Source organism: Engraulis encrasicolus, chromosome 9 (assembly GCF_034702125.1).
Source record: "Engraulis encrasicolus isolate BLACKSEA-1 chromosome 9, IST_EnEncr_1.0, whole genome shotgun sequence".
Classification (NCBI taxonomy): domain Eukaryota; kingdom Metazoa; phylum Chordata; class Actinopteri; order Clupeiformes; family Engraulidae; genus Engraulis; species Engraulis encrasicolus.
The window spans coordinates 19,748,281-19,760,780 of record NC_085865.1 but is presented as its reverse complement, the minus strand read 5'-3'; the positions used below and the strand labels follow the sequence as shown (position 1 = coordinate 19,760,780).

Sequence of the window (12,500 nt, the reverse complement as noted above, 5' to 3'; positions counted from 1 at the left end):
CTGCANCCCCCCCCCCCCCCACACACACACACACCTACATACACAGAGACACAATCACCACCTCACCCACACTCCCTCGTTCTCAGTTGTCTCCTCTCCTCTCCTCTTCTCTCCTCTCCTCCCCTCTCCTCCTCTCCTCTGTCTTGGTTTTCCTCTCCTGGCTCCTGGGCTGCTAATCTTAAGATGGCTTGTGAATCAACAGTTTCTTTCAGGGAGTCAGTGCTGTTAGTGCTGCTAATGTTACTGCTGCTACTGCTGCTACTGCTGCCCGTGGCTGTGGAGAGCCTATTAATGACTGGGCCTGGGCCTGGGGCACAAGACACTCAATTCACAGCCATCCTCCACACCACCAAGCTTAAAGGACCCTGCTCCTCCGACCACACTATGACACCTCTTCAACAAGCACTTATTCACAGATACATTACATTAGATGCACGCACACACACAGACACACACACAGGCGCGACAGTGCAGGACTCAAATTTAATGTATGCATGCTCACTCTTATACAAAGCACGTACACACATGTGCATTTATGCACTCGCTTACAGCCTACACACACACACACACACACACACACTGAGCTTGTTTGGACCTGGAAGTCTGGTGCCCACAGACTAGGTCTGTGCTGGCTGCCTCTCTCCTGTAGCTCTCTCTCTACTTTAGCGTAGCGCTGCCTTAGCCGCTTAGCTGCACCCTTTGATTGCACCTCTCCCCTTTATTCGCAGCATTACTTCAAAATGCCTCTTTCCCACCTTTCTTTACCCTGCCTGGAGTCAGTAGGGAGTTGTGGTAATATCTTTCAGCAGGCAGTGGAGTGTGTGTGTGTGTGTGCGCGTGCGTGTGTGTGTGTGTGTGCGCGTGCGTGTGTGTGTGTGTGTGTGTGTGTGTGTGTGTGTGTGTGTGCGCATGCGTGTGCGTGTATGTGTGTGTACGCAGGTGTGTGTAAGAGAGTGGATATGAAAGAGGTGTGTGTGTGTTTGTACGTGGGCGCGCGTGTGTTTGGGCGGCTAGAGTTGATGACAGCTAGAGTTGATGTTCTCAGGCTCACTACTGCCCTCTGCAGTTCCATTGTGTTACTGCAGCCCTGCGGACTCTCTCAAGTGTTGCTGCTCACCGCCTCTGTCCATTGAAATTAAGCAGTTCATGCATCTCCTGCTAAATAACTGACCTGCCTCAGCCGCCGTCCTCAGCCTCCCTCCACTTGTTTTCTTACTTGCGTTTACATCAGACCGACTCCCTATTTTCTGACCCAGGCCAGACGCCTGCATTGCAAGCCCCTTACACGAGTTGATTGGCTTTAGTGTTTGTTTTTTTATGACTTATCCAGAGAAGAAGATACACACGGAGATGTGAAATGACGCTGTTATTGCGGTAGTCTCGGCTTGGCTGGGCTGGGCTGGTGGATGGATGGATGGTGCGAGGGCACGTTGACCCTTATTTGACCCACGCCGGCCGGAGAAGAAGAGAGGGAAGGGGGAATGGGAGGAGGGAGATGAAGGAGATATGATTGAGGGAGGTAAGGGGAGAGGTGGTGTGTGTGTGTGTGTGTGTGTGTGTGTGTGTGTGTGTGTGTGTGTGTGTGTGTGTGTGTGTGTGTGTGTGTGTGTGTGTGTGTGTGTGTGTGTGTGTGTGTGTGTGTGTGTGTGTGTGTGTGTGTGTGTGTGTGTGTGTGTGTGTGTGTGTGTGAGTGTGAGAGTGAGAGTGAGTGAGTGTTTATGGGATGGGTTCTGCAAGTCTCTGATGTGAGTGACCTCGGGTGTGCCACTTTTAAAGGCAGGACAAACACACACACACACACACACACGCGCACACGCATACACACAGTGTCCGAGGTCAGGAAGAATGCACACACCACTCAGACGAAACCAATCTCTGAGTTCCATCTCTAGGGTACAGGGGGCAAGCTCTCTGAGATTTGCACCGCAAACAAGCAAGCCAGAGAGAGAGTGAGGGAGGAGGAAAAAAACGACAGATCGAGAGGATGGGTGAGAGACAGTAGACAAAAAAGAAAAGGCGTTTTAATCCAAGATTAGCCAGTGCACTCATTAAAAAGCTGCTTCAGCAGTCGGCGAGAGAGACAGAGAGAGAGCGTTTTCCATCAGGGTGAGTGGCACTCCCCGGGTCCCTTATGGGGCTGGATTAGTAGAGGTCCCTGCCAAGGCGCTGTCCCCTCGCCCCTGCCCGCTATCTGTGGCACGGCTGGGGAGGCAGGCTGCCAAGAAGGACTCTCCTCTGGCTCTCAGATCTGGGATACAGCATTGGACGCTCTCTCCGTCTCTTTGTCTCTTTGTCTCTCTATCTGTCTCTGTCTTTCTCTTTGTCTCTGTCTGTCTGTGCTCCTCTCTCTCTCTCTCTCTCTCTCTCTCTCTCTCTCTCTCTCTCTCTCTCTCTCTCTCTCTCTCTCTCTCTCTCACGCTCTCTCTCTCTCACCACCACCACCACCAAGGGCATCTTTGGCTAGCTGTCTCCTCCTGGTCCTACCTGCCAAGCCAGCACACTGACCTTGTCATGTTTCCATTGTCTCGGAACTGGTATTTAAGGGCCAGCATTTTCTGCCAAAAAGCAGAACTTGCAAGTTCAATGTCAATGGAGCTGTTTCAGTATACTGGCATATCGGGTTAACATTTTTTGACGTGTTTTTCAGAGTGAGACGAGTGAAAATGGCAGAGTCTGAGTAAGGTCGATGCTTATGATCAGACAAATTCTGTCACATCACTCTGTGGTCCCCTGGAGAGCTGAGTTTGAACACGGGCTGTTACTCTTCTAGTCCTTTGCAACAGTCTGTGTCATTTTAACACTCGTTTTTACAGTGCACTCTCTCTCTTTGTGAAACTTTCTAAACTGAAATTGGAAGAACGTGTTTACTTTGGATAGCAAGATGCTGTGAGACCCCATGTGGCTTCTGACAAATGTCACAATATGTCACAACATTTCTATTCACCTTCACTCCTGAACTACCGTTGAGTCCCATGGGAGTGTGTAGTACTGCATTGGTGGAATACAGTCTGTGGCAGTTAAGGCAGTGGTTTGGGATATGTATATATGAGACACATGACATATTGTGTTTATTAGTCTTTATTTTTTTTTCAGTTGGTCCCAACTGTACTATCAGTAGTGTTGGTGAGATGTCACTGTTCTTGGTCCCATGAAGCGAGAGGGAGAATAGAGCCCGCAGTAAACCATCACAGAATACATGTTGATTCTAAAAGAGGAGAAGCGACTGGCTATGCCAAGCCTTTTGGAAAAACTGTCTACTACATTTTTGGCAGGAACACCAATAACAGTAGCTGTGGAAGAATACTGCAGATGTTATGAGGGGTTTCAATCATCTCATGTACAGGTCAATGGCTTTTTCTTCTTTTTTTTTTGCTCAGACGTCAGGCGATACAACAACGGCTAATGCTCATAAATTAATTAGTAATTAATTGTCATGGAGGTTGTCCATGGGGACCCAGGTTCAAATCCCGCCTGTGTCATTTCCCAACCTTTCTCCATCTCTCCAAATACTGTGCTGTCTCGCTTGACTGCCCTATCAAAATAAAGGCAAAATTCCCAAAAATACACTTTAAAAATGATGTCTCCGAGCTCCACGAAGGTGATATCATTCTCATTAGCCTATTTTTTTCATCACCATGGTAGCCTTTACCATGTACGGTAAGTGGCAAACAGAAACTCTATGAACCCTCTTAACTTTTCCACGCCTAGTATTAACAAGGTGGCACACTCGGGGACTCATTTTTCTTGTCAAGGTCAATTATCACTCTCTTGACCCTCTCTCCTCTCCTGACTCAACTCCGCTGTGCTGTGCCATCTCTTCAAAGGGGCGGTTTCCTTTTTCTAAATGGATGAGAGTCATTGCAGAGCCTGACGGGGCCAGCCACCCGCAGGCAAAAAGTGAGCTCTGAAAGCAGCAGGCAAAAACATGCTCTCCCCAATGGATGAAGCCTGTGCTTGCGTGTGTGCTTGCGTGTGTGCTTGCGTGTGTGCTTGCGTGTGTGCTTGTGAATCTTTGTTTGCATTGATGGTTGTGTGTCTTTTAGTATCCTTGAGTTCACTTTTCGGTTTAACTTTTACTTTTTCACCACTCTACTTTTTTGTCTCCTTCCTTTTGAGTGCCTAGAGGTCTACCGACCTCTATATTTCCTTATTCATATTCCATTTAAATCACACTTTTACCTGTATTTTTTAAATATTTTGTTCAAGGACAAACCCCCAACAACATAAGGTCTCTCTCTCTCACGTCTACTCTAAAACCCTGAATCTTTTTGTAGACTAGAAACACCCATGGGGAGGGGCCCTTCCTTGTTGTCTGGCCCAGGGGCCCATGGAATCATAACCCACCCCTGCCTTTAGAGTCACAGAGCAGAAGCACTCTGCCTCCCACACCCTGACACTGCCTTCCAGTCTTCTAAAGGCTTCTGCCTGCCTCCATACAAAAGACTGTAAAAGAGTTTGTTTTCCAAGTTATATGAAGCCTGAAAGGCTTGACAGCCAAAGTTTGTGAAAGGGTGGGCTAATGTCAGAAAGTTTAAAGAGCATCACTGATTAGTTTGGGCGAATGTGAAAGTTATGGGAGTTCAAAAAGCACAGCAGTTTGGCAGCTTAGCCCCAAAAATCCCTCATGGTACAGAATGGTACTGCAACCTATCACCACAACACATGGGATGATGTAGCCTATAGCAGGGATGGGCACCGGTATTGATAAAGAGGGCCAACATTTTTCATCGCCACCATCAGCGGGCCACATGACCCGTATATTTACGTGTACCAGAATTTTTAAACCATTACATTTTAACATGGTATCCTTGATAAACAACCAAGACAAAATGTTGAGTTTTAAAGAAATTGCAAAATGCTCACATCAACTGTAATGTTGGCACAAAATTGTTTTTATCTACAGGCTGCACTGAGTTAGCCTGATTGTCATCAACGTTCAAATCTTTTCGAGACTTGGTCTGACCAAGAGCATAACAATTAACGTTTCCCAAACGGCATGATTGACCTGCCTCCCTTGGTTTGCTTATGGTTGTTTGCTTATCGACAAAATGGGAGGAGTTCCCGTATTTGTGGGAACTCCGAAAGTACTTGCATTGCTCTTGACCTGACTAGTTGCAATGCTGAAAGTTCATTTTCTCGTGTGTGTGTGTGTGTGTGTGTGTGTGTGTGTGTGTGTGTGTGTGTGTGTGTGTGTGTGTGTGTGTGTGTGTGTGTGTGTGTGTGTGTGTGTGTGTGTGTGTGTGTGTGTGTGTGTGTGTTGGTTAGTGTATGCGTGTGTATTTTGCCATCAACAAATGATCCTCATTATCTTCCTGCAACATTGCTCTCCATCCCCGTCATTCACAGCTGTAAATGGAGTGACGTTTAGATCAAAATGTTCTTTTTTTCTAAATTAAATGGATTATTCTTGAGAAGTGGGCCACCAGGCCTGCTCTAATGGATAGGCTGGCACATCAAGAGCTCTGAAGCATTGCAGTGTATAGATTAGAGAATAATAATTATTATCGATTTAAAATTGATGACCGTGTCTGTTTTTGATTACCGTGGTGCTTTTCTTTTCACCCTTTTAGCATAATAGGCACATGGGGAGTTGATAAGGATGTTCAGTCTCAAGTGTTCAGAAATTGTGCATTTAAAAAAAAAAAAAAATGATGAACCTCTGCAGAACACACTCCAATGTTGCATTTCATTTGTTTCCCGATTTTATCAAGAATGATCAAAACAATAGGGGAGGTTTGAAGGGCCGCAATGTTAGTCTTAATTGATTGGTGATCTGAAGATGCTCTTTGATGAAAATAGGGAAGAACTGAAGTTGAAGTATCCAATAGATTTAATAATTGGCTAAATCATTATAGAAATAATATAAATGCCAACATGTTTCAGCCAAGGTGCGACCTTCATCAGGGCAGAGGCAATTATGTGTGTTTCCCAAAATGCATAAACCACTAGTAGCGTCAACAATAATCAATTCGGCAATGCAATGCAATGTGGGGCATGGACGATTCAATTCAATGCGGCAAGTTCCAGAATCAATGCGGCAAATGTTTTAAGTTTCAATTACTTCCGTGGATATTTCAGGAGCAAATGAATGTTAAATTAAATAAAAGCACTTCACAGCATTGAAATTGAAGACTGATACAGAAAACAGTCAATAAAATGTTGCTCAGTATCTACTGACTACTTGTATTGCCTCATCGTGACTGATGAAACATTTGCTTTGCTTTCAGTAGAAATGTAATGCATTGCAATGCATCGTAGAATTGTATCGAATCGAATCGCTACCTCCCGAATCGTAATCGAATCATGAAGGCAGTGCCAATGCACACCACTATAACCCACCATCACCATAGAAAAAGATGTGATGGTCTAAATGATTATGATAATGTAGCAACAGCACACGGTGTACTCTGTAGGCTATGTTTACCTGCTAATGTTGGCCTTCACCACTCACAGCCCTGTGTCTACCTGCATATGCTATGCTTCTCTTGCCAGGAGTTGCTGTGGCCCATCTGTATTTTGTCAAGCTGCTTCTTTGAGGTTGAATTTATATCCTTTAGCCCAGGGCGATGAGACGAGAGGCCCCATCATCATTAGCATGTGGTCCAAAACATAATGTTATTTAGCCCAGCGCATGATAATAGGCCTCAGCACATATCTTGCGCTCTCTCCTTCTCTCTCACTCTATTGGTGTCTCTCTCTCTCTCTCTCTCTCACGCTCGCGCTCTCTCTCTCTCTCTCTCTCTCTCTCTCTCTCTCTCTCTCTCTCTCTCTCCCCCTCCCCTCTCTCTCTCTCTCTCCCTCTCCCTCTCCCTCTCCCTCTCTCTCTCTCTCTCTCTCTCTCTCTCTCTGGCCTGAGGCATCTTCCTGCATCTCTGTGCTGCTGAATGTGCAGCAGGCCTGGACAGCACTGGTGTTTGGCCCATCACTCCCAGTGTCTTGGGATCCATGAGGAGGATTTGTGCTATGTCCCCGACGCCAGTAGTTCCATGCCCTAGTTCTGCTGCTCCTCTCTCCTTACCAACATGGGCTCAGCTCGCTAGTTAAGGATGCTCAATGGGGTCATTTCCTGTCTGTCTGTCTGTCTGTCTGTCTGTCTGTCTATCTTTTCGTTCTCTGTGTCAGCAACAAAATGTTGTCTTGAATTGATATCTCTATCTGTGTGTGTGTGTGTGTGTGTGTGTGTGTGTGTGTGTGTGTGTGTGTGTGTGTGTGTGTGTGTGTGTGTGTGTGTGTGTGTGTGTGTGTGTGTGTGTGTGTGTATGTATGCGGGCGTCTGTCTGTCTGTCTGTCTGTCTGTCTGTCAATTCTATATGCATGTTGTAGATGTACGGTACAGTCACTGAAACAGCACTGCATTTCTCACTCACTCGCACACTTTCTCACTCTCTCACTCACTCACTCACTGTGCAACACTGACTGGAATGTTCATCAGTGAATCACCAGGGGGTCGCCCCCCCCTCTGCTCAGTTCCCCTGTCCTGTCCTGACTTCACACTTCATGTGTTTGTTTAGGGTTAGGAGCTCTAGGCTATGCACTCTAAACCCGCATAACTGACAAACTACATAAGCACACACACACAGAGGTGCAAACATACAACGCATACAAACAAGGGCACACGCACACACATACACGCGCACATACATTTTTCATCAGGAAACACCAGTGGCACTGTGCAGTCACGCTCTGAAACCTCTGTGCTCTCGTTGAGCAGTGTGAGGTCCTGGCTGGGGTTCAGTCAGTAAATGTATATAATGGGCCAGAGCAGGGCTGCTTGTGTAGCAGCATCCCTGATGATTTCCCTAGGTTTGGTAGCAGGGGGGGGAATCATAAATCCCACTGTAAAAACTTCAATGTTTGCAAGTTTAAACTGTCTGGTCGTGTATCCGTGCATGTGTGAATAAGATGTTGCCTAATTCAGTCACTGTGGATGGAAACTCATTATTAGTGTTTAGCGCTGTAACGATACACTGAACTCACGATACGATTCGTATCACGATCTTTGATTCGATACACTGCATGTTTTTTTTTTAAATGTACCTTTTTTATTTTTTTCACAAAAAAATGTAGATGATAATTTATAGGTAGAGCAGGTTACAAGTATTAAAAACTGCATCGCGATACAGTATTGTGACTGTCACGATTTCTCTGTTCGATACAATATCGTTACAGCCCTGTTAGTGTTATGTATCCAAACATCACGTGTTAATGGAATATCAAACGCTGTATATTAATAGCATCTTTTTTTCTTTTTCTTCTCTCCCCTTCTCTCTCCCCCCTGTCTATTCTACAGTCCACCAAAGCCAACGGTTGTCGTCTCAGGAGTAGTTACCAAGGTAAGACCCTCACCCCTGACCCCCACACCACACAGCACTCCTACTGACTACTAAGGGGACCACATGTCCACCATAGTGGCACTTAAAGACTGAAGTGTGTGTGTGTGTGTGTGTGTGTGTGTGTGTGTGTGTGTGTGCGTGTGTGCGTGTGCGTGTGCGTGTGCGTGTGCGTGTGTGTGTGTGTGTGTGTGTGTGTGTGTGTGTGTGTGTGTGTGTGTGTGTGTTTTCTCTCCTCAATATTTACTTTTTGCCCATTTGAACATGAGGCTGCTTGGTTGTTACGGTATGGCAATGTTGATTTCACCCAGTAGGTTAGTGGTGCGCACATCCAAGACGCAGGTGCTTGACAAAAGCCCAGAAGAGGCTACTGTACAAACAAAGAAGAATGTCCGCACACTGCTCCCGTGTTGCTTTCAGACTGATGAAGAGCGACTAGCTCGAAAACGCTCACTTGAGAAAACAAATAAAAAAGCAACACGGGAGCAGTGTGCGGACATTCTTCTTTGTTTGTAATGTTGATTTCACCACCACCAACAACAAAAGACTGAACCTTTTTGATCATCAGTTTTAGATCACTCTATTCTGTTTCTATGTGTATGTGTTCATGTGTATGGGGCTTTGCACACGAGCCTGAATGCCAGCAGAGAATCCATAGGACAATTAGCCATTGCCTACATCTGGCACAGTGTTCTCGCCCTGTATAATTGGCACAGTATGTTGTGACAATGTCCCTTTCCCGTCTCCTTGTTAAGCTACAAGCCAAAGAAACGTGTTAAATTGGGAGAGCAATGAGACTGCGTGTTGCATGGTAATTTCCCTTTAAACCTGAACATTATAATGGTGAACCTCCTCTGTCTTGTCAAAGACGTGCTACTGTGCCTCTTTGATTGCATTATAAGGAACCTGAGGACTCATGAGTGGAAGCAGCAATATTCAGCAGCATCCATTCAGTTCCAGCGGGTGCGTAGGAGTATGCTACTTGGTGCCTGTGATTACCATTATGGCACCAACTGACTGCTGGCAATCTTCAAATAACTTATTTCTCCATAGTCATGTCGTAACAGCTTCTAAATGAGAGAGAGGGAGAGAGAGTGACAGAGAGAGAGAGAGCGACAAAGAGAGAGAGAGAGAGAGAGAGAGAGAGAGAGAGAGAGAGAGAGAGAGAGAGAGCGACAGAGAGAGAGAGCGACAAAAAGAGAGAGAGAGAGAGAGAATTTTGCAAAAAAAAAAAAAAAGTTACATAGGTAAATACATCTTACAAGATCTCAGCCAGGTGCCAATACATGTGTAAAAAGCAATTCATCATTCCTAACAGAGCACACAGCACCATTATGACACCAGATTTGTTCAGAGAGAGAGAGAGAGAGAGAGAAATAGAGAGACAGTAGGAATGACAGAAAGGGGAACCGAAAGAGAGAGGGAGCTAGAGAGAGGGAGGGAGGAGAGGAAAGGAAAGGGTGGGTTAGCTAAAAGAGGCTAGAGAGAGAGAGAGACCCCACCAGTGTAGTGTAATTGGCGAGAGTTGGTCTGCAATTGTTCAACCCATTTACACCACATGCTCTTTTATTTATTTCACTGCTCAGTCACAGTTTGGCCAAAGCCAGTGTTTAGAAGAACACTTTATTACCCAGCATAGGGCCAAACATGGTGAGAAAATCTGCTTTGGAGGCATCAGTGTGAATATGAATGAGCATTCTGACTGCATACAGCCATAGAGAGGAGAAAGTTATCCGTCACAGTCTGGGAGTGCAGAGAGCAGGTCATTGGTTCAGTACACCACCCACCACCCCTACCACCACATCCCACTGCCCCCCTACTCTCCGCCCCCAGGGAGGTGTGACGGGGTGCCTGACACCAGGGGCTGACTGGGTCCACAACCCACCCACCCAACCACCCCGGTGAATGACTCCCTGATCAGCAGGTATTATTACACAGGTGGATGAAAAGGAGAGTGGGCTCAAAGACAGCAAGAGATAAGACAGAGGAGGAAAGTGATGATCAATGCTGTTGAATAGTGGATGACAGAACATGAAGGTTGGCTGTGCTGAGGCAAGAGAGAGAGAGAGAGAATGAGAGAGCTGGCTGAAGGAGAAGAGGAGGACAAAGAAAGAAAGAAAGAATGAGGGAGAGAGAGACAGAAAATGAGCCAAAGTGCAGAGGCAGACGAATGCAGAGCAGGAAAGAGGGAGCAAGGAGAAAGGCAGTGAAGGTAGAGAATGGGCAGGAAGAGGAACGAGTCGGAGCAAGAGATGGATATGGAAGAAATGCTGATGGAGGTGGAGAGATGGAGAGAGAGAGCGAGGGAGAGATGTAAAGCCAATATATATAGAGAGAGAGCGCGGGAATGAGTGAGTTGGATTAATGCTGGACCTTGGGCACCGAATGGGCTGCTGGCACTAAACATGCCTTTTTTAAATGTCAATTCCAAATAATTGACCTTGAGAAGGTCAGACGGAAGTGATTCATCCACCCATGAGTTTATTTTACAGAAAATAAATGGGTAGATGTGGTGAGAAATAGAGACGGAGAGTGTGAAAGACAGAGAGAGACAGAGGGAGGAGAGAGAAAGAGAATAGAGAACGGCAGAAAGTAATGGCCAGAGCAATGGCGTCAGCCCGATACTAAAATGTGAGCTTTTGTAGCCACTATTGCTTTATGTCCGGCCGTCTGTTATCCGAGCAAAGCCAGGGGTTACACTTGGCTAAGAAGCAAAGAAGAGGGAGAGGAATGGCTGTCAGACAGACGGGCCATCCCACAACTACGAGTGCATCTTAATATGCGACTTGCCTCCTCCACTTGACTCCTCCACTTGCTTCTCGTCATGACGACATCACTGACAACAGCATTATATTTCAATATCTTGCAAAAGCTCAATTGTAGAATCTTTTTCTCATTTGCAATTGGGATGGTGAATGAAAAACAGTCCCTCAAAAGTTGTTGTGGCTAGGCTGACAGCTGGGAAACTTCATCGTTTTCTCCACGGAGGAGGGGCCAGGAGGCGGGACGAGGAGACAAGCGCAAGTGGAGGAGGCAAGGTCGCATATTAAGACGCACTCTACTATTCGTCTATCTGCCACCATGTCAATATGAGCACCTATAAAAGAAGTAGGGCCTGCCTAGGGCCAGTTGGCTGGCTATACTGTATTTAACGGGTCTGTGTGTGTCTGACTGTGCCTGTGTCTGAGTCTGCATGCATGTGTGTGTGTGTTTGTGGTGTTTGAGGTACCTACCAGCTACTGCTGACTGCTTTCCTGTTTACTTTTCTGATAGTGGGTTTCTTATTTGCTTGTGGTGTGTTTTTTTTTTAAACTGGTAACACAGTTGGCACCCCTTAAAGAGGAACTGAAATGTGAACAAATAGACGATCTGCGGTATGTAGCTGTCTCTTTGGCTCTCAAAAATAGTGGTCACTTTCAAGATTTAAATAAACGTAAACTCTTTGGTTGTCTCTCAACAGTGTGGATGTGTTTCATATTTGTGCAGCAGAAATAAAGGTTAGCTTCATATACCTGTAGCACAAGCGCTACACAGTCCTAACTACCGGTAATGTATAGGGATGTAAATAAAATCGAAATGTATCGCTGTATCGGCCGGCGATTTAATCGAATCACATCGTATCGTTTTCCTGGTGAACCAGAAGCTATGTGTTGACGCCCAGGGGGCTGGGCTACACAAACCTTCTGGTACACCTGTGATTCGCTCTCCTCCTCCGTTTACGAAATAAACGGGGCAGCACGACGAATCAGGATCGTAGGGAGGGATTTCAGTGGGTATGACGTTTATCGAACGCAACTCCCTCCCCCAGGGTAGTTCGGCTGTGCCCGCCCCCTCCCTGAATCACAACAGTAATGGCGGCGTGCGAGGAGTTATCATGCGTCGGGATGGAAGCAGTAATTTCAGCGGTGTTATCCAAAATACCTCAAGTTGATTTTCTAAAGGATGTTGTTCTGTTTTGGTTCCCGACATGGCAGCGCTTACGTGACGACACGTCCTACGTCACAAAGCTTCAACGTGAGTGGTCGAAGTGTCATGTCATTCATATGAGGTTGCTCCAACCGCGTGCAAGCATCTTTTGACTAAACCCCGCCTGCGGAGAGGCGTGAAAGGGCAGTGTACCAGTAGCCTGTTACTTACAGGCTACTGGTTCACCAGGAAATCGTATCGTGG

At 46.2% G+C, this 12,500-nt stretch overlaps 1 protein-coding gene across 1 annotated transcript in view; it reads left to right on the top strand.

Annotated features, from left to right (window-relative positions):
- dap (death-associated protein) overlaps window positions 1-12,500 on the top strand; it is a 34,719-nt gene that overhangs the window by 12,368 nt on the left and 9,851 nt on the right. The window contains exon 3 of the mRNA XM_063206719.1: window positions 8,291-8,333. Within this exon, the coding sequence (XP_063062789.1) occupies window positions 8,291-8,333 (43 nt within the window). The remainder of the gene's footprint in view (window positions 1-8,290; window positions 8,334-12,500) is intronic.